The sequence below is a fragment of the Pithys albifrons genome, chromosome 10, assembly GCF_047495875.1.
Source record: "Pithys albifrons albifrons isolate INPA30051 chromosome 10, PitAlb_v1, whole genome shotgun sequence".
Lineage (NCBI taxonomy): Eukaryota > Metazoa > Chordata > Aves > Passeriformes > Thamnophilidae > Pithys > Pithys albifrons.
The window spans coordinates 32,401,378-32,428,445 of NC_092467.1; the positions used below are offsets into that span (position 1 = coordinate 32,401,378).

The 27,068-nt window shown below is 52.5% G+C and overlaps 2 protein-coding genes across 2 annotated transcripts in view; both read left to right on the forward strand.

Moving 5' to 3' along the window:
* LEPR (leptin receptor) overlaps nt 1–7,395 on the forward strand; it is a 34,561-nt gene extending 27,166 nt beyond the window's left edge. The window contains 7 exon segments of the mRNA XM_071564969.1: nt 387–469; nt 1,291–1,507; nt 2,362–2,544; nt 3,068–3,232; nt 3,551–3,653; nt 4,284–4,359; nt 6,625–7,395. Coding sequence (XP_071421070.1) covers nt 387–469; nt 1,291–1,507; nt 2,362–2,544; nt 3,068–3,232; nt 3,551–3,653; nt 4,284–4,359; nt 6,625–7,395 — 1,598 coding nt within the window.
* A 15,187-nt stretch (nt 7,396–22,582) lies between these two features.
* PDE4B (phosphodiesterase 4B) overlaps nt 22,583–27,068 on the forward strand; it is a 227,835-nt gene continuing 223,349 nt past the window's right edge. The window contains exon 1 of the mRNA XM_071564558.1: nt 22,583–22,888. The gene's annotated coding sequence lies outside the window, so the exon portion shown is untranslated. The remainder of the gene's footprint in view (nt 22,889–27,068) is intronic.

Below are 27,068 nucleotides of genomic sequence, written 5' to 3' on the forward strand. Positions count from 1 at the left end.
GGAACTCCCTGAAGGGAAGTTCTGGCCAGGTGGGGGTTGGTCTCTTCTCCCAGGCACTCAGCAATAGGACAAGGGGGCACGATGGGCTCAAGCTCTGCCAGGGGAAATTGAAGTTGGAGATCAGAAGGAAATTCTTTGCAGAGAGAGTGCTCAGGGATTGGAATGGGCTGCCCAGAGAGGGGGTGGATTCCCCATCCCTGGAGGTTTTTAACCTGAGCTTGGCCATGGCACTGAGTGCCATGATCTGGTAAAGGGACTGGAGTTGGACCAAGGGTTGGACTTGATGATCTTGGAGGGCTTTTCCAACCCAATCCACTCTATGATTCTACAATTCTATGATTCCCAGACTGAGGTGTGACACTTCTTCCCAATCTGTCCTTCTGCAGCTCCCCTGCAAGGGCCTGAATTTTGGAGAATCGTTACTGGAGATCCCATGCAGAGGCAGAAGAACGTCACGCTCGTGTGGAAGGTGAGAGCAGCCACGGTTTGGTCTTTCATTGTGATCCAAAAACCTGGAAGAAATGCCAAAAAGGGAGTCTGGCAAGCACATGCTTCCCTGTGAGGCAAACTCAGGCAGTCTCTGCTTATGGCACTTGGCATCTACTCAGGTAGTCCTGGAGACAGGTGGAGGTCACTGGAGAATACTGGTGGTAATCCTCGGCTGAAGTGGGAGGTGGTTTTTCCTTCTGGAGGTCACTGGACAATACTGGTTGTAATCCTGGGCTGCAGTGAGAGGTGGTTTTTCCTTCTGGAGGTCACTGGAGAATACTGGTTGTAATTCTGAGCTGAACTGGGAGGTGGTTTTTCCTTCTGGAGGTCACTGGACAATACTGGTTAGAATCCTGGGCTGAAGTGGGAGGTGGTTTTTCCTTCTGGAGGTCACTGGAGAATACTGGTTGTAATCCTGGGCTGCAGTGAGAGGTGGTTTTTCCTTCTTTGCATTGAAAGGTTAAGGCAGAAGAGAGGAGAAGTCCCTCAGTGCCTGCCCACTCCTGTCTGCCCATGTTCAGTGTGCAGTTGGTTGTTCTGGGTTTTGAACCCAGAAAAATGTGTGTAACAGTGAATTACTGCAGGAATCCAAATTAATCTTTCCTTTTCTTTCACCTTCCCTTTGCTGGGAAGAGAGGACAGAATGAATTAAGTCTTTCTGTGGCCTCAGGTGCCTTGGCCACAAGGCCAGGAGCCAGGCTACAGAATGCCTTTAGTGGGTCATGGTTTTGGAGCTGCCCAAATGAGATTTGCTTTGGAAACCAAAGCCCTGGGAGTGAATTAATGCCACGTTTGCCACAGCCCCTGCCCAGGAACCTGTCGCTGTGCAGCGTGAGCAGGTACCTGGTGAAGCACCAGACTCCAGGGAACACCTCCTGGGTGGAACATGTTGACCATGGCACCTCCTGGTCGTTCCCATGGACTGAGCACACACACACCATCACCGTCCTGGCCATGAATTCAGTTGGAGTCTCCTCAGTTAACTTCAATTTAACTCTCTCCCAGCAAATGAGCACAGGTAAGAACAGCAATGAGCAACCATTTGGGGGGGGTGGAAAACATCCTTGGGATGCATTTTCTTTGGAGTAAAATTCCTTCTGTCAGAATAAAAAATGTTTTATGGGGATACATTCAACACTGGCAGAGCTATTTGAAAACTGAAATTTCCATGGCATGAAAATCCTGCTGATCTTTGGGTTGGGAAGAGAGTTTTCTATCACTGGGCTGACTTCCCTCCTAACAGAATGTGGAGTAATTAATCAAACCTGAGATGAGCTCAGTTGGTTCAAACTTGGCTGTAACAATGCCAAGGTCATGGGTTCAATCCCCTGTGTGGGCCTTTGACTTAAGAGTTGGACTCGATGATCCTTCCAGCTCAGAATAGTCTGGAATTCTGAGTGAAACAAAAATCCTACTGTAGAACTGACCTTTCATCTTTGCCTTGGGAACACCCACCATTCCTGCCTGGGGTATGTTTGGTCGTTCCCAAAATGAAACGTGGTTGTGTCTCTGCCTGCCATGGGAGAGCTCTGAGGTTTCCTTGACTTCCTGAGCAGCAATCCATGGATTTGGCTGCTGTGCCAGTTCATGGAATTTGCACTCTGCTGAGTTTGTTCCTGATGGTACAGCACTTGCTGATAATTTTTTGGTTAAGGATAATTAAGAAGGTACTTGTGAGAATTGGGATATTTGATGTCTGTGAAAGACTTGATGTGTTTAGCACTTGGTGTGAACCAGACTGGCTTAAAGAGGAGCATCTCTGGTGATGTGAACTGAAGGTCAGGCTTGATTAGGAAGGAGGTAATTAAGCAGGTGCTCAGTGCTGGGATTCAGTGGTGGGAATGCTGCTCAGGGCTGTGTCTGTCCCTGCAGTGGGTGCTGTGAGCTCGCTGAGTGCCTACCCCGTGAACAGCTCCTGTGTCCTCCTGGCCTGGACCATCCCACCCCAAACCCTCGTGGTGACATCCTTGGTCATTGAGTGGAAGAACCTGAACCAGGAGGAGGAGGTGAAATGGGTGCGAGTGCCTCCAAACACCAGTAAATATTATATTTATGGTGAGTGTGCCCTTGAAAATACAGCACATAATGCAATGGAGCAGCAAATGTTGTGCTGCTGAGCCCTTGGAGTCCTTTTTCCCCCTCTTTCTATTTCTAAAGTCTTCCATGGTAAGGACCAACAGACCAAGTTCTGATGATCATTAGAAGATTGACTGTCTTAATCAGGTTAACACAGTGAAGTTCTGGAGTGTGTTCATTTTGTGATAGTACAAAAAAAAATTAGTTCTGGCATATTGAGTACTGCAATTAATTAAGTTAAAATGTGCTTTTCTTTTGTGTTGTGACTTTAACCTTAGAAATTTTTACAGTAGCTCCATGGAGGTGTTAATTCCATGAGAGAATAATGCTGGATTATCCAGGATGGATTAATACTTTTAATCTTGTGATATTAAAATAGGTATCTATAAAAGATAGATCCATTATTGCCCTCTCTGGGCTGAGCTGAACTCTGGTCTGTGACCAGAATTGTCTGAAAGTTGGATCATGGCTTGGATTCCAAAGGTTGGTTTCCTCTTTGCAGATTATTTTATTCTGGTTGAGAAGTACCAGTTCAGCCTTTCCCCCGTGTTTGCTGCAGGAGTTGGCAAAGCCACAGCAACGGATCAGTTCAGCAAAGGTGACTGAGGATCTTCCTCTGTGTCTTTTATGAAACAGGAGCTGGGAAAAGCCACCTTTAAATGCAAAAGTCTCTTCCTTCTCAGAAAAACATCTCAATAGTAAAGTAATTGTAACTACAGACAGGGATCAAGACTTGAGTAGCTTTCATTTGAAAACTGTTGGGTGAGTTGAGTAAGAGACTAAATTCCTATTGAAAATAATTCCTTCCTTTTGGCTATTTATTCTCAAGGGCAAAGTTTGTGGATTTGCAATAAAACTGTTTATCAAGGGGTTTTTTTTCCCATTTAAACTGTTGTTTCTACGGTGTGTTATTTCCCTCTTGCAAACTATTTGTGCACAGACAAATTATTCCCCTGCATTAATACCTGAACTCCTTTATTTCCAGGTGGATTTGAAGATGAGGAGAGTGGCAGCCTCTCTGTGCTTCTGCCAATAGTCATTTCAGCCTCAGTTCTCTTGCTGGGAGTGTTGCTGGTTTCACACCAAAGGTACATTATTTGTTGTCATCCAAAGGCCTCACCCAAGTGGTGCAGCTCAGCTGGTCCCAGTGTGCTGAACTGGTTTCACACAATCCCAGAGTGGGTTGGATTGGGAGGGACCTCAAAGCCCCTCCAGTGCCACCCCTGTCATGGGCAGGGACACCTCCCACCAGCCCAGGCTGCTCCAAGCCCTGTCCAGCCTGGCCTGGGACACTCCCAGGGATGGGGCAGCCACAGCTTCTCTGGGAAACCCATTTTAGCACCTCCCCACCCTCCCAGCCAGGAATTCCTTCCCAATATCCCCCCTATCCCTGCCCTCTGGCAGTGGGAAGCCATTCCCTGTGTCCTGTCCCCCCATCCCTTGTCCCTCTCCAGCTCTCCTGGAGCCCCTTCAGGCCCTGCTGGGTTGGGTTCATTCAGCACAGGTTGTACCTTTGATATTTTGCAAAACTGCCACCCGAGATGTCACTTCTTTATTCCTTTATAATTTTGTATTAAATTCTGGCCATCTCTAATACCTAAACTGATTTGTTTCATTGTCATAGTGCTCTGGATAAATAAAATTGCAGAGATTCCTTTTCTGTACAGTACAGCCCCTAAGCCAACAGTACCAACTCCAGCATTTACCTGACCTTTCAGAATGAAGAAGCTGCTTTGGGAGGATGTGCCAAACCCCAAGAACTGCTCGTGGGCACAAGGAGTTAATTTTCAGCAGGTTTGTATTTCCCTGCTGGTGCTGCTTGCCCCTAACCTGTGGTTCTGCTGTGAGCTCAGGCCTGTGGGTTAGTTAGACCCTGCCTAACTTCAGGAGGAAGAACTTAAAGCTCTGGAGTCAGCAATACAGGGAGCTGGAAAAGTGCCAGGACCTCTTCTGAATGTTTTAATTTTAGGGTAATTAATCAGCTGTGGAGTCTCAGGGGTTTCAGGGTTTCTGCACCTTAGTTTGCACCAGCAGACAAGGTTTCTCCTGCTCCTGGAGCCTTTTCCCTGAGACAATAATTCAAACTTAAGTCTGTAATTCCAAAAGAGCATCTGAGGGCCATGCTGGAGATGCCATGTGGGTGTGGATGCAGTTCCAGCTGGTCAGCAAAGTCTGGGAATTGGTGACCTGAGTCTGACTCTTCTCCTGAGTCCTGTTTAACTGGTGCCTGAGTCTGACTCTTCTCCTGAGTCCTGTTTAACTGGTGCCTGAGCCTGACTCTCCTGAGTCCTGTTTAACTGGTGCCTGAGCCTGACTCTTCTCCTGAGTCCTGTTTAACTGGTGCCTGAGCCTGACTCTTCTCCTGAGTCCTGTTTAACTGGTGCCTGAGCCTGACTCTTCTCCTGAGTCCTGTTTAACTGGTGCCTGAGCCTGACTCTTCTCCTGAGTCCTGTTTAACTGGTGCCTGAGCCTGACTCTTCTCCTGAGTCCTGTTTAACTGGTGCCTGAGCCTGACTCTTCTCCTGAGTCCTGTTTAACTGGTGCCTGAGCCTGACTCTTCTCCTGAGTCCTGTTTAACTGATGCCTGAGCCTGACTCTTCTCCTGAGTCCTGTTTAACTGGTGCCTGAGCCTGACTCTTCTCCTGAGTCCTGTTTAACTGGTGCCCTGAGCCTGACTCTTCTCCTGAGTCCTGTTTAACTGGTGCCCTGAGCCTGACTCTTCTCCTGAGTCCTGTTTAACTGGTGCCTGAGCCTGACTCTTCTCCTGAGTCCTGTTTAACTGATGCCTGAGCCTGACTCTTCTCCTGAGTCCTGTTTAACTGGTGCCCTGAGCCTGACTCTTCTCCTGAGTCCTGTTTAACTGGTGCCTGAGCCTGACTCTTCTCCTGAGTCCTGTTTAACTGGTGCCTGAGCCTGACTCTTCTCCTGAGTCCTGTTTAACTGGTGCCTGAGCCTGACTCTTCTCCTGAGCCCTGTTTAACTCCTTTGCCTGTTGTTTAATGCAGTGGGTGCCCAGTTCACCCAGTACAGGGGGGTCCAGCTGGATCCTGGCTGATGCTCCAGAGGGTTCCATTTCCCAACCTGCTGGATTATGCACTGGATAAATCCCTGCCTGGTTTTAAGGAGTGATGTGTCAGAGGTGACAGATGTGGCCTTTGCCACACAACACACCTGCCCTGGGGTGGGCTGGGGTTGATCCCAGGGGGCAGCTCTGGCTGTGTGTCCTGTGGGATGAGGGAGGGGATACAAACCTCTCTGTTCAGGATGAACCAGCTGCCTGTAGGAGGGCAGGTGTGGGAGGGGAACAGGATTCTTTGGTTCTTCAAAAGCTTCCTGTTCATTTTGGTGTGGGAAGGGGATGGACTTGGTAGGACAAGTCCTGAAGGTGCCAGAAATCAGCCCTGGCACTGAGGGCCAAGGCAGCAAGTCTGGAGTGTGCAGCAGCCCAAGAGACAGGAGTTGTGCACTCTCTGCTATAACTGCACACTCCTCTGAGTATTTTGAAGTGCTCCCCCTTGTTCTGTTTGTCAGTGTACACAAAACCTGGTTTTAATCTGTTTTATCTCGAGTTCATTAGGAAATATAAGTTTCCCAAGTGAGTTTTCCTTCGCAGCTCTCGGAGTGTTGGTGTTGCTGTCAGTCCATCCTGGTGTATGTTTTACACACACCTGTATTAAGTAGTAGGAAATCCCACGTTTCTCCCAAACAAAAGTGTTTCTCTTCACCCAAAACGTAGAGCTGCTTCTCAGATGGAAATGCTCCAAAAATACCAAGGACAGGCTGAATTTGACCCTGAGTAACACAATCCTGGGAGGGAAAGTTACTTTAGAGGCCATATAAATGATTAAATCTGTTGAGGAAACATCTTTTAGAGGATTTGCAACTATATACTCTTAAAAAACATTGTGTGAACTCCACGTGGCAAAAACTCCAGAGCCCTGAGAGTGCCTTGGGAACAGATTTGGGTGTTTGGTCCTGTGATCCATAAAATCAGTAGCTCGGTGCTGAAATGAAGCTTTTAAGCCAGAGATGAGCATTAAAAGATCTCTTTTCTTCCAGCCTGAGACTTTTGAGCATCTTTTCACCAAGCACCCTGAGGCAATGCCCGTTGAGCCTCTCCTGGACTCAGAGATCGTGCTGGAAAACATCAGCGTCGCCAAAGCCTCGGGAAAAGACGATCCACGAGATTTTTTAGGAATTGCCTCCACATTCCTGAGCCCCCAAGACTCTGAACGTGACTCTGCCTGCTCGAGCAGCCACTTCAACAGCAGCAGCTCCTCTGAGGGGTCCCATGAGGAGCAGGGCAGTGGAGGAGTCGATCTCAGATACGCCACTGTCGGCGGCAGCTCCCGATCCGAGCGCCTTTGCCAACGGCAAACCAACCCAAGGAGCTGTTTCCATCGGTGCTTCTTGGCAGGAGATTCCTCAGCTTCAGGTGCCTTCTGCAGTAGCACCTGGGAGGTGGGAAGTGGGACATTCCTGGTGTTCCCTGGCTCACCTGGCAGGCAGCCCAGCAAGACTCTGTCCCTCGTTTCTTCGGAGGGATTTTCGGAGCCTTCCGACGATGCTTTCCCGGAGAGCCCCGAGCAGAGCCTGTGCTACCTCGGGATAACACCACTGGACAAAGGGAAAAACGGCATCTTTCTAACAGAAAACTCCAAGGGGATGTGTCAGATCCTCACAGCCGAGCACATGCCACCCAGTGCCCGTGGGTTTAGCCAGAGCAGCCCCAAGCCCACGGGCACGGTGCCGTATGTGCCGCAGTTTGGGGTGGCTGCTGCCAAGGGAAAGGAGGTCACAGAGCAGAACTCCGGTGTCACCACCCCATAATCTGACACTCCCGGTGGGTTTGTAGGTGTTGATGCATTCCCCCATTTTTCTCTTTCCTGATTTCATCCAGGAGCCCTCCTGTTTTGGAGCTGGGTGATTGTTTCTGGGTTTTAAGTGCCAGGATTTTGGTAGGAAAAAATTCCATTCCTTGCCCTAGTTTTCAAATGTCAGGCCTTTTGTTTAGAGACCTGACTGCCCAAGGTAGCCTCTGGTGCCAGGTTGCCTGTTGGTGGTGCCTGTTAGAGCTGTTATGTCCAAGAATCCAGTGAAGGACTGGGCTTGAAATTGGACTGGCAGACATTCAGGTGAGAGGGTTTGGGAGATTCCCAAACACTCCTCAAGGGCTGGGAAGGATTCAATAACAACACCAAACAAACCCAACACAGAATCCCAGAATCCCAGACTATTCTGAGTTGGAAGGGACCCACAAGGATCATCGAGTCCAACTCTTAAGTCAGTGGCCCACACAGGGGATTGAATCCATGACCTTGGCATTGTTACAGCCAAGTTTTAACCCTGAGCAGTCCCTGACTGTCCCTTTGTCCAGGTGTGGGCTCCATCCAGTCCTGCAGCCTTGGGCTTCTCTCCATTGCTTGTTGCCCACCAGTGCCCACTGTTGCCCTGGGCACAGCGTGGGTTGTGTTGGCAGCACAGCCCCACACTCAGCTGCTTTCTGTGTGGGGCTGAAGTGGCTCCTCAAACTGCTTGTTCTGGTTTTAGAGTCCACTTGGGGACCTGAGGGTGAGGGAGCAAGGACTGGCCTGATGTGTAGACTGAAATATTCACATGTGAGGGGATTTTGGGAGGGAATGTGTCATCTCAGTGGGGATGACTTTGTGACTCAAGTGCCACAGGCTGAGCTGGCAGGGATGTGGTTGGAAGGAAGGGCTCAGAGAGTGAAAGGCTCAGGGGGCTGCAAGAAGAGGAAGAGAATCAGAATTCTTGTGCTTCCTCTAATTGTGGCTGTTACCTGGATAAACTGATGTACTTGGAAGTGAAACATCCACTCTTTTGAACACAAGATTCCAGCAGGAATTTCACTGCCATAAAACCAACCCCTCTTCCCAACCACTTCCCAAGGATTCTGCAGTGGAAAAGGGAGGAATCTGATCCTCTGGGTTTGATCTTGTGTGAGTTAACCTGTCTGTGTGGACTTGGAGAAGTCAGTTTGCTTCCACAGCCCTGCTCCTCTCAGCCAGAGAGCTCCAGGGGGGAGGACAATCAGGTCTTGCATCCTGGCTGTGCTTTCTGGGCTAAGCAGGTCACAAAGCCCACACCTATTTGCAAGCCAAATCTATTTTATTTTTACTTCACAGTTTGTAAATATTTTTCTATGCATGCCTTTGAGAGAACTATTTTGAGGAGCTAAGAAGGATAATATTGTGTGTTCCAAAGACAAATTCCTCTAAGGCTTACCAGAGGCAAAACCAAAAGGGCAAAACCCAACAACAGCACTAAAAACCAAAGTGAGTGTTAACTTAAGCTCAGCTTAACACAAATCCTGACTGCTGCTTTTTGGGCAAGCTGCTGCCCTGACTCTCGTGGGTGTTTGGTTCCTGATGTTGGATGTGACACAGGTCTGACGTTATGGTTTCAAAAACATCGTGTGTGGCAGGGGATTAAAACGTGTTTTGTGTTAGGAACCCCCAACCTGGTTGTCGCTGGGATTGGAGGCTGTGGGACAAACCTGGACATTCCTGTAGCATTCCAGGGGCAGCTGTGGGGAGCACCCAGGGGAGTGGTGGATTTGGGGTTTACCTGAGAGATGGAATTCACTCCTGCTGGAATGGGAGTGTGGTGTGGCACAACTCCAGGCTCCTGGGAATGGGCTTGGCTGCTCTGCAGGTTTAAAGGTGAAACCAGGTCCTGACCCACAGCCAAGGCCACAGCTGTGCCAGTTTATCCCATGAATAATTCCTGAAACTGCCTCTCAGCCTGGCATTTTCATCCGGATCAAGCTGACATTCGATCCTGCTCTTCACCTCTCTCTGCTCTCACACAAAGCCAGAGATCTGCATGTCCTGAGCCACCATCTGCTGCCTCTGCCTCTGCCTCTGCCTGGCTGCAGTGCCAGCTCTGGCCTCTCCTGCAGTGCCTCTGGGGCAGGAAATGGGCACTGGGACAAGGTAACTTGTTTGCCACTGTTATTTTTCCCCCCTCAGCTTCAGGTGAGTTTATTTTTTACCCCAATTGAGTCCCTCACGTGCTGTGGGGGATCACAGTGGGTTATTCTGAGTTTCCAGCTGCCTCCTCCTGCCCCAGCACAGCCACTGCAGGTGTTGGAGGTGGCAAAATATCCCAGGAGGGGCAGAAATGGGAAGGGGCAGTGCCTGGGAAAAGGTGGGTTTGGAAGGGAAGGTGGTTTTTGTTGTAGCCAGAAGAGAAGCTCCCACTCATTTCAAACCCATCCATGGAGCCTGAGGGACAGAGCTGTGACCCAGCAAGGGACTGGAAGGAGAGGGTTGGAGCAGGAGATGTCCTTGGAAGTGTCTGGAATGGAAGGGAGCCAGGAGTCTGTGCTTGCTGCCTCTCCTGGGCTCTGGCTGCATCTTGGCAGGAGAGCTGGGAAGGCCCTGCCAAGAACCAAGGAGAAAGTAGGGAACAGGGTCATGCCAGGATCTGCACTGCTGGCACAAAGTGGGTTTCAGCTGATGCCCTTCAGCTGCACTTCTGGGCTGAAAAGTCTCCTCCAGCCAGGGCTGGGGGCCTGGCATGGCCAAAGGAAATCACCTGCCCCAGGGCACAGGGAGGGAGGGAAAAGAAACCCTGGAAATGCCCTTGGGAGCATCCTGAGAACATCCCGGGGCCTGGCACAGCCAAAGGGAGTCACTTGTCCCAGGGCACAGGGAGGGAGGGAAGAGAAACCCTGGAAATGCATTGGGAGCATCCTGAGAACATCCTGGGGCCTGGCACTGCCAGGGGGAATCATCTGCCCCAGGGCATGGGGAGGGAGGGAAGAGAAACCCTGGAAATGCATTGGGAGCATCCTGAGAACATTCTGAGAACATCCTGGGGCCTGGCACTGCCAGGGGGAATCATCTACCCCAGGGCATGGGGAGGGAGGGAAGAGAAACCCTGGAAATGCATTGGGAGCATCCTGAGAACATCCTGAGAACATCCTGGGGCCTGGCACTGCCAGGGGGAATCATCTGCCCCAGGGCATGTGGAGGGAGGGAAGAGAAACCCTGGAAATGCATTGGGAGCATCCTGAGAACATCCTGGGGTCTGGCACTGCCAGGGGGAATCATCTGCCCCAGGGCATGGGGAGGGAGGGAAAAGAAACCCTGGAAATGCCCTTGGGAGCATCCTGAGAACATCCTGGAGCCTGGCACAGCCAAAGGGAATCATCTGCCCCAGGGCACAGGGAGGGAGGGAAGAGAAACCCTGGAAATGCATTGGGAGCATCCTGAGAACATCCTGAGAACATCCTGGGGCCTGGCATGGCCAAAGGGAATCATCTGCCCCAGGGCATGGGGAGGGAGGGAAGAGAAACCCTGGAAATGCATTGGGAGCATCCTGGGAACATCCTGGGGCCTGGCACTGCCAGGGGGAATCATCTGCCCCAGGGCATGGGGAGGGAGGGAAGAGAAACCCTGGAAATGCATTGGGAGCATCCTGAGAACATCCTGGGGCCTGGCACTGCCAGAGGGAATCACCTGCCCCGGGGCATGGGGAGGGAGGGAAGAGAAACGCTGGAAATGCATTGGGAGCATCCTGGGAACATCCTGGGCTTGGCTCTGGGAGTGACCCAGCACAGTCTCCATTTCCTTCTCACAGGGACACTGTTGATGCTTCCCCAGAAATGTGGCTCTGCCACAAATGGTTCTGTGCCAGTTCCAGGGAAGTTGGTCATTCTGCAGAGGGATGGGGGTTTCTTGCCATGGCTGCACCTCCACCAGGAAAGGCCTTCTCAGTTTTAAGCATTTAGAAACCATTTTTTAAACCATTTTCCCCTTTTTTTTTTTAAATTTGAGAAGATCACTGGAATTTCACTTTCCTGGGGATGGAGGAGTGTCTGACACAGCTGGAATCACAGCTGGAATCACAGCTGGAATCACAGCTGGACTCACCTGGACAGGCTGGGGAATGACAGGAAGCTCCATAAAGGAAAATGCAGTGGAGAGGAATCATCCAGGCCAGGATGGGTGTGAGCTGGAAAGCAACTCTGGGCAGAAGGACCTGGGGGTCCTGGTGGCCACCACGTTGGCCATGAGGTGGCCATGAGATGACCATGAGCTCCTGGGACCAGGAGGTCCCCCCAGCACCCTCAGTGCTCAGAGCACTGCCCATGGCAGGCAGTTGGAACCAGGTGACCTTTAGGGTCCCTTCCAAGCCTGGCCATTCCAGGATTCCATGATTTAGGAGCACAGAAGTGAGAGAGAAATCCTTCAAATCCTCCCCCAGACTGTGATTTGCTGGGCACGTTCCAGATTGTGTGTTAATTAAAATGCAGGTTTCTCGTGGGAATTTCTGCAAGAGGAAGGATCCCCCTCTGCCAATCCTCCAAGGAACAGGAGTTGGTTTGATCAAGCTTTGAATTAGGCCGTGATGTGCATCCAGAATTTCCCAAGGTGCGGCACTAAAACTCGGGAATTTCGGCGCCCGAGCCAATGCCCAGATGCTGTGGCTGCCAAGGACGTGGTGCCAGCGCTGTGGCTCTCACAGCACAGCTCTGCAGTGCTGGCACCCAGCCCCAGCAACACCAAAAGCACCCATAAAAGCTCTGCCTTTCAGGAAGAGCCAAACTGGAAAGCCACGGGATCCTCGTGGATGGCAAAGCGGGAGGTTTGGCAGGGGCCGGTCTGTTCCTAATGATCCCAAACAAAAGAGAAGGGAATTGTCTGTGAGAGACTCTAATTAATTACTCCTCATCAGGAGCTGCTTATGCAAGAGCTGTCAGCAGCAAAGCAGGGCCAGGCTCTGAGAGACTCTCCTCAGGAGAGCTGGAAATCAGCCTTGATGGCTTCGGAAATAACACAGAGTCCTGCTGGGAGGGAGGGACTGGAAAAACCAATGATGGAGAGAGATGGAGGAAAGGAGCTCCTGGGGGGGCTTTGAGAGGATGAGAAGGGCTGTGTGGAGCCTGTGGGTGCTAAAGGGCATGGCAGTGCCCACCTCTGCAGTTCAGATCTAATTAGAGGGTCCTGTCTGGCCTCTCTTACCCCCAGGGGTAAGGGACTGGAGTCCTATAGGGAGAGGCTGAGGGAGCTGGGGGTGTTCAGCCTGGAGAAGAGGAGGCTCAGAGGTGACCTCAGCACTGTCTGGAACTGCCTGAAGGGAAGTTCTGGCCAGGTGGGGGTTGGTCTCTTCTCCCAGGCACTCAGCAATAGGACAAGGGGGCACGATGGGCTCAAGCTCTGCCAGGGGAAATTGAAGTTGGAGAGCAGGAAAAAATTCTTTGCAGAGAGAGTGCTCAGGGATTGGAATGGGCTGCCCAGAGAGAGGGTGGATTCCCCATCCCTGGAGGTGTTTAAGGTGACACTGGATGGGGCACTGAGTGAGAATCCACCACATCTTGATCCACTCTGTGCCCTGGGCTGGTGATCACAGTGGGGTTGGATCAAGGGTTGGACTTGACGATCTCAGAGCTCTCTCCCAACCCAAGTGATTCTGTGATTCTATTTTTTCTGGAAGCACCAAGGCCAGTTCTTCTCCTCCTCAGTGCCCTCCCAGAGAGTGGGTGGATTCCCCATCCCTGGAGGTTTTTCAGCTGAGCTTGGCCGTGGCACTGAGTGCCATGATCTGGTAAAGGGACTGGAGTTGGACCAAGGGTTGGACTTGGTGATCTTGGAGGTCTTTTCCAACCCAATCCATTCTATGACTCTGTGATTGAATGATGTGCAGTCCCTGCTCTTTCCACAGCCCGGGATGGGCTCCTTTTGGATGCAAATGAAACTCATTTCCTAGTGCTGAAACCACTTCAAAAGGATCCATTTGTGCCTCCAAAGGCAGTGGAGCATCAAGGGCAGGTGAGGAGCCCAGAGCTGCCTCTGCTGCTCCTCAGGGCTGGTTCTCAGCACAGCAACTCATTGCTGGCACTTGGCACAGGAGAAGGAGCCACCTGGGGTGGTGGGAGGTGTCCCTGCCCAGGGCTAATGAGCTTGAAGGTCCTTCCAAACCCAAACCAGTCTGGGAATTGGTGATTCAATGAATGGATGGGAAAGCCAAAGACCAGAGCCTGTGTTAGTTCTCCCAAATCCAGGTTGGCAGGGCAGTGCTGGGAGACACAGGCACAGGTGGGCAGGAGACCTGGGCAGGCTGGAAAGAAACACTCAGAGACTTTATTTCAAGCTTTAACTGATGATTAAAAGGCTGGACTGGGAGAGCCTGGCAGGGAAAGGTTTATTTAGTCTTGTGGCTGCCTAATGCCAGGAGAGACCTGCTGCTGTTTGCATGAACAGCTTGGCATCCCTCTGCTCCAGCTGGGTGGGCATGAAAACACCAGCTGAGGGGCTGCTGCCTCCCTGGCACCCACCTGCTGCTCAGCACCAGCACCAGCAGGGCCTGCCAGGGGCTCAGCCTCATCCCTGTCCTGCACTGGGCACCTTCAACCTGCCCTGGAAACTCCTCCTGGCTGAGCAGGGCAGGGATGGTGCAGAGAGGTTTGTTCCAACAGCTCTTCCTGCTGTTTGTTGAGTTCATCTTGGTTTTCAATCGACTTTTGAAATGCACTTTGAAAGTACAGACAATGTTTTATTTGCTGCTTGTCTTGTAACAGAGCTGGGGAAGGGGCTGGAGCAGCAGGAGGGGCTGGGAAGGAGCTGGGAAGGGGCCGGAGCAGCAGGAGGGGCTGGGAAGGAGCTGGGAAGGGGCCGGAGCAGCAGGAGGGGCTGGGAAGGAGCTGGGAAGGGGCTGGAGCAGCAGGAGGGGCTGGGAAGGAGCTGGGAAGGGGCTGGAGCAGCAGGAGGGGCTGGGAAGGAGCTGGGAAGGGGCTGGAGCAGCAGGAGGGGCTGGGAAGGAGCTGGGAAGGGGCTGGAGCAGCAGGAGGGGCTGGGAAGGAGCTGGGAAGGGGCTGGAGCAGCAGGAGGGGCTGGGAAGGAGCTGGGAAGGGGCTGGAGCAGCAGGAGGGGCTGGGAAGGAGCTGGGAAGGGGCTGGAGCAGCAGGAGGGGCTGGGAAGGAGCTGGGAAGGGGCTGGAGCAGCAGGAGGGGCTGGGAAGGAGCTGGGAAGGGGCTGGAGCAGCAGGAGGGGCTGGGAAGGAGCTGGGAAGGGGCTGGAGCAGCAGGAGGGGCTGGGAAGGAGCTGGGAAGGGGCTGGAGCAGCAGGAGGGGCTGGGAAGGAGCTGGGAAGGGGCTGGAGCAGCAGGAGGGGCTGAGGGAGCTGGGAAGGGGCTGGAGCAGCAGGAGGGGCTGAGGGAGCTGGGAAGGGGCTGGAGCAGCAGGAAGGGCTGAGGGAGCTGGGAAGGGGCTGGAGCAGCAGGAGGGGCTGGGAAGGAGCTGGGAAGGGGCTGGAGCAGCAGGAGGGGCTGAGGGAGCTGGGAAGGGGCTGGAGCAGCAGGAGGGGCTGAGGGAGCTGGGAAGGGGCTGGAGCAGCAGGAGGGGCTGAGGGAGCTTGGGGGGCTCAGCCTGGAGAAAAGGAGGCTCAGGGGGCACCTTCTGGCTCTGCAATCCCTGCCAGGAGGGGGAGCCGGGACAGGGGGTCGGGCTCTGCTCCAGGGCACAGGGACAGGAGCAGAGGGAATGACCGCAGGCTGGGCCAGGATTGGATATTGGGAAAATTCCCTCCCAGAACGGGCTGTCCATCCCAGGGCAGGGGTGGTTCCCCATCCCTGGAGAGATTTCAAAACCCTGTGGATGTGGCACTTGGGGACATGGTCAGTGGTGGCCTTGGCAGTGCTGGATGGTTGGACTCGATGGTCTCAGAGGGCTTTTCCAAGATTAATTGTTCCATAATTCTGTAATGTAATAACTGTTGGTCCCTTTTTCTCTTTCCCCATCAGCTGGATATGAAAATAGATGCTGAATTAAAAGGAGGTGGAACAAGATGAGCTTTAAGATCCTTTCCAACCCAAACCATCCCAGGATTCCGTTCCATGCAGAATTCCAGCTTCAATGTCAGGACTCAACTCCTTGGATCTGTTACAGTTATTATGTGTGCTCAGATCACTTTGTTAGATAAAACCTCAGCTGATTCCTTCATAAAATATCAGGACCTTTGCTGTTATGCAAGGCAAGAGCTGGAAAATATTGTTGGTGGCTGTTTTTCCACGGAATTCCTCCCCATCCAGACACAGACCCAGCTCCAGGTTTATGAGCTGGGCTGGGCACAGCAGGAGAACCTTCCCCAGTAGCTCTCCCTCCCAGTCTGTGGGACCCTGAGCCCCACCCCGACCCCCCCAGGCACTGAGATCCTGCCAGGGAGCTCCAGGATGAATCAGCTCCGTGTCTGCCAGTCTTGTGGCTGAGGGGGAGGAAGAGGAGGGAAGTGCTTGTGCTGATCCAAGGCTGTGGGGAAGCTGCACAGAGACAGCAGCTTTTCCCTTGCTCAATCCTGTGCCTGGAAAAACCCCACTTGTCCCGTCCTTTCCCACCTGATCCCTGGGGGGCACCTTTTGGGGCTGCCAGGAGAGTTGTGAGTCCCTTCCAACTCAGAATAGTCTGTGATTCTGTGGCTGACAAACTGTGGCACCCTGAGCTGAGTCTCTGGAACATTCAGCTTTTCCAAAGCTGGGCACAAACCAGCCCACCCTCTTGGGGATCTTTCTCCTGCTCTCTTGAGGGTATTTTCCAGGGCATCCAGCACTTCCCAGCTGTGTCTGTGGTGATGCCCATGGCTGAGGATTCTCCCCGTGCCCACCCTTCCTTCTGAGAGCTCAGGAAGGGCTGGAATTCTGCACAGTTTTTAAGCAAAATATTCCAGTTTCCAAACTTATTTCAGAAGGACATGTTATGGAATTGTCCTTCTTGGCTTAGGAAGCCTTTTGTGCCATCACTGCTTCCCATCTCCTGCCATCCTGGCACAGGGAAGTGGCTGCCATTAAAAGCTGCACAGCATTTGAGAAGATTTAAAAACTATTAAATTGAGCTGCAGTGGTTTCCCAAGCTTTCCTTTTTCTTAGGGAAAGCTGGTTGGTCTTTTTTAGGGAAGCCACTCTGGGGGCTGCCTGGATTGCTGGATTTATCCATTTCCATGCATGATCTGGGAATCCACAGCAGCCTCCTCATCCTGAGGAGAGGTGAGTGAAAAGCCTCATCCCTCCTTGCTCAGCTTTTCTCTGCCTCTTGGAGCATCAAAGCAACAATTCTGGAATTAAAAGTGGAGGGGGAATTTCCTTGCCTGATCACAGCATCTGTTATTCATTTCATTCAATTAATTTCCCCTCTATTGGAGCTACATGAGCTTCTTCAGCCACTTCAGCTGCAGTGGAAGGACAAAGAGGGGAAAAACCCATTCCTGAATTCTGCCCAGTGAACGAATTAATTGATCTCTTACAGTATCAGGGTGTTTGTTTCCTTTCTCTGTTTCCATATTATCCTGTTAATCTCCCAACAATCTGTAGCTCCCATCAGTTTTCACCTGAATCCCTTTTTCTGGCATCAAAACTTTCATGGAGGAGGAGAGAAGATGCCCAACATTTGGGTTTGGTGAACTGAGGGCACAGAGGGAGGCTGGGGGTAGGGTGGGGGGTTCTGCCTGTCTCTGCTGGGTGTTGCCACTACCAAGAAACCTCCTGATCCTCTCTGGAAAGAAGAATTTTGGAAGGGAGAGGACACCAAACCAAGAGCAAGCCCAGAAAATCATCCAAAATACCCCAAAATGGTGTCAGAGGATGTTCTGGGGCTGCACTGCCAGTTTGGGGGCACAGAAACTGCAGGGCCCGGGACCCTCCTGTTATGGGCTCACCCAGGTGGGCCTAGATTTGGGCTCTGGAGTCTGGACTAGGCTGAAGCTGTCAGCTGGGCTGAGCTGGGCTGAGCTGACAGCTGACCTCTTCTAGCCAGTAAGTTTGTATTCCATCCCACACTATGGCATCATCTCCAGGGCAGTAGGAACCAGTGTGGGAGTGGTTAAGGCAGTCGCTTCTCAGCCTCCTCTTGGGAGGACACACGATGCTGTCCCAGGGGGGATGGAGAGGACCAGGCCCACCACTGGCTCACAGGGTATCTCAGGAAAGTAAATTGTGTTGTTCTGGGTCTCTCCTTTCTGCTTGGGTTTGTCTCCCTGGGGAATAAGCTTCTTCTTAAGTAATGTGTAGTTAGGACAGTAGAATTTGTGTGTTCGTTAAGAAGTTGAGGTGGGGAACTTGTTGTTGCAGCCTTGTGTGAGTGAATATTTGTACTCTCTTCTAACTGTCTCTTTCTTTCTGTGAAAAATATATGTAGATTTAGTATAAATGCAGTTTGAAGTGGTTTTTTTCTTTCCCCTCTCTTTTCCTCCCTTTCCCTGGTGTTAGGAGGGAGTTTTTTTTCTCTCTGTGCTTGGGGGGGTTGGCAGTTGCTTATCTCAAACCAAGACACCTCCTCTGTCAGAAATCAGCCCTTCTTGTTCCAGACACATTTGCTTTTGTTCCCTTTCTGTTTAAATGGGAAATGTGTCTCTTCCCTGTTTTGACAGGGCCTCACTGGAGCCATTTCTACTCTTCTGCACAAGCTCTGCCACCACATTTATCTCCAAAGGATCTGAGTGCATTAAGAAAAATAAGAAACATCTGCCAGGTTGGGTTTTTTTCTCTCAGTCTCCTCAGGAAAATAAAAAGAAATCAGATGAATTCTATAATGTCCTATTTTAGTAAGTTGGACTTTCCCCCATCCTCTTTTACATATCACAGAATCCCAGACTATTCTGAGTTGGAAGGACCCCCAAGGATCATCGAGTCCAACTCTCAAGTCAATGACCCACACAGGGGATTGAACCCATGACCTTGGCATTGTTACAACCTTGATTTTTTTGGGAATAGAGAAAGCAAAGCCTGAGGAGTGTGAATAGTTCCCAAGGAATGTGCACTTCCCAAGGAATGTGATTTTCCCAAGGAATTGCTTCCCAAGGAATTGCTCTGTGGGACACTTCCTATGGAGCAATAGTGGCTTACACAGTTCCTAATGGTTGGCTCATTCCACATCCCTGGGTTTGATCCAGAGGCAGTTCTGCTTCCTGGAGCCACAGTTGTCCCATCCCTCCAGTGACCAGCAGAAGGAAAGTGTCACCAATGCCCTTCATCCCCCTGGGTTGCAGCAGAGAGGATGAGGAGGGTGAGAAAACCCTGCACCAGAATGGGACAGAAATGGCCAAGAGTCACGTGGCAATGATGAAAAGCATCACTTGGGTTGGTAAGTCAGAGCTTAAAGTCCATCCAGTGCCAGCCCTGCCATGGACAGGGACACCTCCCACTGTCCCAGGGTGCTCCAAGCTCCATCCAACCTGGCCTTGGACACTCCCAGGGATGGGGCAGCCACAGCTGCTCTACCCAACCTGTACCAGGGCCTGCCCACCCTCCCAGCCAGGAATTCCTTCCCAATATCCCCCCTATCCCTGCCCTCTGGCAGTGGGAAGCCATTCCCTGTGTCCTGTTCCTCCAGGCCATTGTGACATGAGGGTCTCCTGACTTGGGACATCATCAGTGGAAGGTCCAACAGCAGAGGAACATGGGACACGACTGTACAAGAGATGTTTCCCCTCAGGGAGCATCCAAGCCTTGTGGTGTGTTATCCTGCCAGTCCCTGTGTGGCAGGCAGGGGATGCCAGGGGTGAAAGCAGAGGAGGGAGGACAAGGCTCCTTCTCCTTGCTGAGGGAGGTGCCTGTTCCTCTCTGCCTCTGGATCTGCCTCATCCCTGTGCATTGGCCCAAACTTGTGCTGCTCTCTGAGCAGCAGCATCAGAGATGAACTTGGAGGTGGCCTTGGGCACCTCAGGGGATGGGGAGGGTTGGCCAGGAACTGGTTGGGGAACTGGCTGCAAAACCTGATGTGCCTCAGGCAATCTTCAGGATTTGGTAGAATCACAGAGGGGTTTGGGTTGAGAGGGACATTAAAGCTCATCCAAACCATGATCTCCAAGCTCATGTGTCTGACTGGTGTGTGGGAGAGCTCAGCAGTGTCTGTGGGTGATGCCAGAGGCACTGGCAGAGCATTGGCCAGGGCAGTGCCCTTTTCCTGGCAGGATCTCAGCCACGTTTATGGGCATGAAGCCCTTTAGGGTGTTCAGAGCTCCTCGACCATGAAAAATGTGTGTTCCTGAATGGCCTTTGGGGACTGTGGCCCCCCAGTGTGAGAACTGGGAGTGCTGCAGCTTCCAGTGTTCACTTCCAGCCTGGATCCTGAGTGCTCAGGGCCTCTGGAATATCTTAATGCCAGAGATAATTTCTTGGAGCTGACTTGGCAGATGCAGTGGAGGGACACAAGAATAACCCGAGCCTGTGATGCAATCACAGCACGAGCTCTGAGGAGTTCCTGAATTTCATCCTCGTGCTCTCAGCCCAGGATTGGAGCTTCCAGAGGATGGGAAGGGAGGAGGGAGGAGCCCTTGGGGCTGCAGCAACCAGCAGGTCCTCCCCAGCTCTGCTCGCCCGTTATCAGGCTCTGGAATTCCATCCCTGCCCATGAGTTGTTGCCTGAATCAGGATTGCTGCTATTTCCTGTTGCCAGGGAGTTAAAATCCAGGATGTGCTTCCTGCAGGGCCAAGAGCAAGATTTGAATTTTTCTTGTAGTCTAGAACAGTTTCTTTCAGCCATTTGAGCATTCTGTGCAATGACTTGTATTGTTCTGTGCTTACAGTTAAGAGACAACTCTCCTAAATATTCCATACCCAAAAAAACCAAGGACTTGCCTGAACCTAAACCCCAGGGATTAAATGTGGGATTTAGGGAAGGATTCCTGAACTGGCTCCTCTGTGGAATTTCACAAAGTTGAGCACCAGAATCTCAAAGAGATTTTTCACATCAGAGGGGGAAAAAAATATCCCCTCTGCTCCTGCAAGTCACTGAAATGCTACAAATGGTAGGAAATGTTGGGAGTAACATTTTATTGGCAAAGGGAAGGATGAGCTGGTTAAGTTCTAAGGGTGCAAAACATTCAGGAGGAATGTTTTTCATGGCTTTGAAAGTGCTGGCACTTCAGCATCACGTGCTCACCCCTTGTTTTTGTAGAGTGAAGTAATAAAGGAAATACAGTAAATACCTGAAATCATCACTTTAATTACAATTAGGGGCAGTCTTGCATATTTTTTTACACATGTACAGAGAGGGAATTGAAATTTGGTTGATAATTAGTTTTGTATTTTAGAAGAAACTCCTGTAAATTACAGAGATTATCAAGCAGTGATTAACCCTCAGTTTTACTGAGCTGGACAGACAATCTTTTCTCCTCTTTATGATTATCTGGTACAAAACTTGCTTTCAATATTGTTCTTTTACTGCATAAAGGCTGGTTTATCAGGGCCTGGTGTGGTCTGGCCTGTGGGTCTGTGGGGTACAAGGCCATGGGCTGGTGCTTGAGCAGGAATTACCACACAGCAGCCCTTCTGTTCAGTTTGCAGAGCCTGCAGTCATTAATCCCTGGAAAAAAATCAAGGGGCTGTGTGTCATCCACAAATAACCAGTTTAAGTCTTAATTGAAAAGGTTTTATAGTGAATGGATTTTGTTTTTCTGTTCTGGGCTCAGAGGTTTTGGGAGCTGGGGTGGGTTCTTCAGGCCTTTTGAACTGCCCCTCAGCCATGAAGATTAGAAATTTCCTCTTTGAACATGTGAACCAAGTTCTCCACGTTATGACTGCAGAAACTTGGCCTTTGATGAAGACATCAAACACCCAAAGGTCCTTCCAGACAGGATCAAACAGAAGTTCCTGCCGTAATGGAACCATGTGAAATGAGTTCTCCTTATCTCCCCCATCAGGGTGTTTGGGCTGCTGTGACCATCACACAGAGGTGACACATCCAGCCCCTGCAGCTTCAGGGCTTGAGCAGCTCTGCTTTGCCAGCCTGGCCCAGCTGTGCCACCACCAGTGCCCTGTGGTCTGTACCCTGCAGTGGGCTGGTGGTTCCCCTGTGTGGGGTGGCCTCTGTTCATGTGTTGGTGTCCTCAATCCATGTGTGGGGTGTCCTTGTTCATGTGTGAGGTGTCCTGTGTCCATGTGTGGGGTGTCCTCTGTCCATGTGTGGGGTGTCCTCAATCCATGTGTGGGGTGTCCTGTGTCCCTGTTTGGGGTGTCCTCTGTCCATGTATGGGTTGTCCTGTGTCCATGTGCGGGGTGTCCTCTGTCCATGTGTGGGTGTCTTCAATCCATGTGTGGGGTGTCCTGTGTCCATGTGTGGGGTGTTCTTGTCCATGTGTGGGGGGTCCTCAATCCATGTGTGGTGTGTCCTGTGTCCATGTGTGGGGTGTCCTCTGTCCATGTATGGGGTGTCCTGTGTCCCTGTGTGGGGTGTCCTGTGTCCGTGTGTGGGGGCACCTGGGCTGGAGCGGGCACCGGGGCAGGAGGGGACACACCGGGGTAGGAGGGGACACACCGGGGCTGGAGGGGACACACCGGGGCAGAAGGGGGACACACTGGGGCTGGAGCGGGCACCGGGGCAGGAGGGGGTCCCTGGGCTAGAGGGGGCACCGGGGCTGCAGCGGGCACCGGGGCAGGAGGGGGTCCCTGGGCTAGAGGGGGCACCGGGGCTGCAGCGGGCACCGGGGCTGGAGGGGACACACCGGGACTGGAGGGGACACATCGGGGCTGCAGCGGGCATCGGGGCTGCGGCGGGCACCGGGACTGGAGGGGACACACCGGGGCTGGAGGGGACACATCGGGGCTGCAGCGGGCATCGGGGCTAGAGGGGGCATCGGGGCTGGAGGGGACACACCGGGGCTGCAGCGGGCACCGGGGCTGCAGCGGGCACCGGGGCTGGAGGGGACACACCGGGGCTGGAGGGGACACATCGGGGCTGCAGCGGGCATCGGGGCTGGAGGGGACACACCGGGGCTGGAGGGGACACACCGGGGCTGGAGGGGACACATCGGGGCTAGAGGGGGCATCGGGGCTGGAGGGGACACACGGGGGCGGGCGGGGCCGGGGCTGCGGCGGGGGAGGGACGAGACAGCGAGAAGGGAGGGAGGGAGAGCAGCGGGAGGGAGGGAGAGGAACGCGGAGGGAAGGAGAGGAGCGAAGGAAAGGAGCGAGGAGCAGGGAGAGAGAGGAGCAGGAGGGCAGGAGCAGAGCAGGGAAGGAGAGGAGCGGGGAGCGGGGAGGGAAGGCGCGGGAGAAGCGCAGCCGAGCCGGGAGGGACGGAGCGGAGCGGAGCGGGGAGGAAGGAGAGGAGCGGTGCGAGAAGCAGCGGATCGCACCCAGCTGAGCAGAGCCGGGCCAAGCCGAGCCGGGCCAAACCGAGCCCAGCCGGGCCGAGCCAAGCCGGACTAAGCCGAGCCGAGTCAAGCCGAACCGAGCCAAGCCAAGCCCTGCCGCAGACCCGCGGGTCCGGCCCCGCTCGCAGCGAGGAGCCGCCGCTCCGCTGCCATTGCCGAGCCATGGAGCGCTGAGCGGGACTGCGGCCGAGCCACGGACACGCCGCGGGGCCCAGGTGAGGCTGCGGGGCCGGGGCTCGGGGCCCTGCCGGGGGGTTGGGGTGGCCGGGGGGTCCGGGGGTCCCGGTACCCGCTCCGTGCCCCGGTCTGGGGAGGATGCGCCGCGCGGGGCCGGCGGGGGAAAACGACTGAGTCACTTGTGGGGTGTTTCGGGGGCTCCGTAAGTTTGGAACCACATGGCGTTAAGAACTGATAGTTTAAGGGGGAAAAAGGAAAAAAAGCCAGGGGGTTGTGGTTTTCCAGAAAGCGAAGATAGACTGTAAATTGGTGCTTTTAAATCATGTCATTTCTATTCTCTCTACATGTTGTAGATATTCTATCCATACCTCTGTATTCCTCCTGTTCCCTTCGGTATCATTTCAATCCCAAATTTCTGATGGAATGGCTCATTTTACCGTGACCCGCGGGGTCTGTTGGATCTCATGCCGTGCCAGACCCACCTGCCAGCCAGGGCAGAGCCACCTCCCAACTAAGGCAGAGCAACCCCCTGCCAACCAAGGCAGAGCCCCCTCCCGACCAGGGCAGAGCCCCCTCCCAAACAGGGCAGAGCCCCCTCCCAACCAGGGCAGAGCCATCCCCTGCCAACCAAGGCAGAGCCCCCTCCCGACCAGGGCAGAGCCCCCTCCCAACCAGGCCAGAGCCCCCTCCCAACCAGGGCAGAGCCATCCCCTGCCAACCAAGGCAGAGCCCGCTCCCAACCAGGGAGAGCCCCCTCCCAACCAGGGCAGAGCCACCACCTGACCAGGGCAGAGCCACTTCCCAGCCAGGGCAGAGCCCCCTCCCAACCCGGGCAGAGCCCCCTCCCAACCAGGGCAGAGCCCCCTCCCAACCAGGACAGAGCCACCACCTGACCAGGGCAGAGCCCCCTCCCAACCAGGGCAGAGCCCCCTGCCAACCAGGGCAGAGCCACCACCTGACCAGGGCAGAGTCCCCTCCCAGCCAGGGCAGAGTCCCCTCCCAACCAGGGCAGAGCCACCACCTGACCAGGGCAGAGCCCCCTCCCAACCAGGGCAGAGCCATCCCCTGCCAACCAAGGCAGAGCCCCCTCCCAACCAGGGCAGAGCCACCACCCAGCCAGGGCAGAGCCCCCTCCCGACCAGGGCAGAGCCCCCTCCCAACCAGGGCAGAGCCCCCTCCCAACCAGGGCAGAGCCACCACCTGACCAGGGCAGAGCCCCCTCCCAGCCAGGGCAGAGCCACCACCTGCCAACCAGGGTAGAGCCCCCTCCCAACCAGGGCAGAGCCACCACCTGCCAACCAGGGCAGAGCCCCCTCCCAACCAGGGAAGAGCCACCACCTGACCAGGGCAGAGCCCCCTCCCAGCCAGGGCAGAGCCCCCTCCCAACCAGGGCAGAGCCACCACCCAGCCAGGGCAGAGTCCCCTCCCAACCAGGGCAGAGCCCCCTCCCAGCCAGGGCATCCCCCACCCGAAGCCCCCGAGCCACCTCAGCCCTGGGTCCTCCCCAGGGTTCCTCTCCCAGAGACATTTCCCCTGCCAGGCTCTCAGCTCTGCATCATGTTCTCTGCCATGTGCTTTGAGTCAGGTTGTTTTTGCTGCTCCTCCCATTCTCAGCTCGGTGCCTGGTGGGAGTTGTGAGTTTGGGGAGGATCTGGGAGTTGAGTGTTGGTGTCACTCCGAGGCAGAGCTGCCTGCAGGACCGAGGGGCTCCTTTCCTTCCTTGGGGTGAAGGTTGAGCAGTGATAAATCAGTTCTGATGTGCATTAAGATCTTTACTGTGGAGCTCCAGGGTGGGATGGAGCCAGGAAGCTGTTGGGTTGTTTACTGTGAGGCTCAACATCTGTTGCAATAGGAAACATCCCAAGAGATCCCCTCCAGTGAGGAGAACATTCCTGAGAGGTGTTTAAGTTCTCAGCAGGACTCATACTGTGCTTTTTGCCTTTTTCCTCTGAAATTCTGATGTCAGCAGGGAAGAAGCTGAATAATTTCATTTGCACGTTGTAAATCCAGCGAAACACGGAACTTTTTAGGCCAGTTTGAGAGAGATTCTTGTTTGTTGTGTTCCTCTCTCAGCTCCAGAGAGGGTGGCTGGGTTAGAAACGAATTTTTGATATATAAATCCTATGAAATCCAAAGCTTTTTAGTACAACAAGTGCTTTTCTGGTGCCCTTATTATCTGAGCTGGCTGCAAACAGCAGATTGTTCATTGTAATTACGTTTCTCTTGTCATCAAATCTGGTTTAATAATTTTCCACGTGCCTGCCCAGGTGCTCCGGGTGTATCACCCTTTACTCTCACCTTTAGACATTTCAGTGTCCAGCAAATCATTTTTAATGTGAACCTGAAGTGAAGGCTGAGATTCAGCCTTGCTGGCTGCCCCCAAAATCCTCTTCAGGTTTTTCCTCAGCCGACCCTGTTTCCTGCCCAGCTCTCTCCACGTCACATGGAAACCTCTCCTTGTTCAGCATTCAAATCCTTGCTCCAGAGCCTGACTTATCCCCCAGGAAGCTTAGCCCAGATTAGCTGACTAATCGTCTCTGGGAACACCAGGCTCATTTAAAAAAACTCATTACAATCAACTCCCTCCAATTTCCTATGCTTGAAATCAATAGCCATGGACAGAGCTGGGAAATCCTTCCTAAAATGACAATTTGAAGTGCTGAGGAGTTTGGTTTTTTTCCCAAATATCCTTTCCTTGGGGTGGATCCACGTGGTAGGAGCTGTCCTGGTGTGGATGTGGGAAATCCTTACCAAGTGAGGAAAACCAGTGACAAAGCAATGCTTGGAAACACCTTGATTTGTTTAAATGAACTGCCTGTTGTGCCAATAAAGCCCATAAGGCTTTCCCCTGGTTCCATCAGTAAATAAGCAGGATAATTATGGCAGGAGGATAAATCCAACCTCAGCAGATGGGAAAAAAAAACCCACACAAACATCTTAAAAGGGTGTAGCACAAATAATGATGTGAAGGAACTCCCCTCAACTTGACTGCTGCAAACAGATGTGTGTCTGCTTTAAATATTGCTCCAGAAGCAAAAGGAGATTCACCTGCTGTTGTTGCTCGTGCTCTGGGTGTTCTTTTTCTTCCATATTTCCCTTGGTTTGGAGAATTAAAATAATTTGTCAGCCTCCCTGCCTGAGTTGTTGTGGTTTCAGGCAATGCAGGGGGATGGTTTAACTGGTGGAGGTGAAACATTTTAGGTGGATTTCTTTAATTAGGAGAAGCAGCTTTCAGTTTGAAGGGCTTGTTCTTACAAGAAAAGGACAAATTGATGGCAGCATGTTCTTTGCTAAGGACGGGCAGGAAAGGGCAGTTTCTCTTCCCTGTCAGTTCTCTGAGTGTAAAATGCCATTGGTTCAGTTCCTGCAGCCCTTCCTGCCAGCACATCCCAAATAATTCAAGGATATATCCTTGCTCAGGTTACCAAGTTAGAGAGAATATGATGAATGGTAGAGGGAGGTTAAGAACCTTTCTCCTGGTCATGCATTAGAAGAACAAGCAGACAAAAATTGAAACATTCAAGGCTTTTAATTTTTTAACTTAATTTAATTTAATTTTTCATTAGATGTCCAATTAGAGAAGGGAGTGTTTGCCAGAGTGCTCTTCAAGAACAGAACTTGGCTCAGCCTGAAACAGCCACTGTAAATCACAGGAGTTTCCAGGAGTACAAGAAACTTTGCAAACACCAAAAAGACCATTTTACAGAACAATAATTAAAAAAAAAATAGATATAACTGGTTATCCTTCACAGCTCAAGCCAGTCCCTGAGAAATGAGGCATGGAGGGAACTTTCTGGCAGAGCAGATTATTCCATCCCTGCCCACAGGGGAATTTCTGGCAGGTTCTCTTGCAGGTTCTGGTGTTGCTGTGAGTGCTGAGGGGACAGAGCAGTAGATGGTGCTGGGCTGGGGCTGTGCTTGGCAAGTGCCATTCTGGGAGGGCACGTGTGCCCTCTGGCACTTCTGCCTGGCACTGAATGATACACTTTGTTTGTTCATAAATCAGGGGAGGAAGAGCCAGAAAATTCCCCTGTGGTTGTCTTTGCTCCTCCCTTTTCTTGCTGTCCATGTGGGGGTTTTGTGTGTGTGGATTGTGGGTTTTTTTCCCTCCCTTCCATCCCATCTCTTTTTCCTGAATGTTCTTCCCTTTTTGGAAGCCAAGCAAAGAAGGTTATGGATATTTTTACCAATGAGGAGTGAGGAATAAGTAAGGACAGT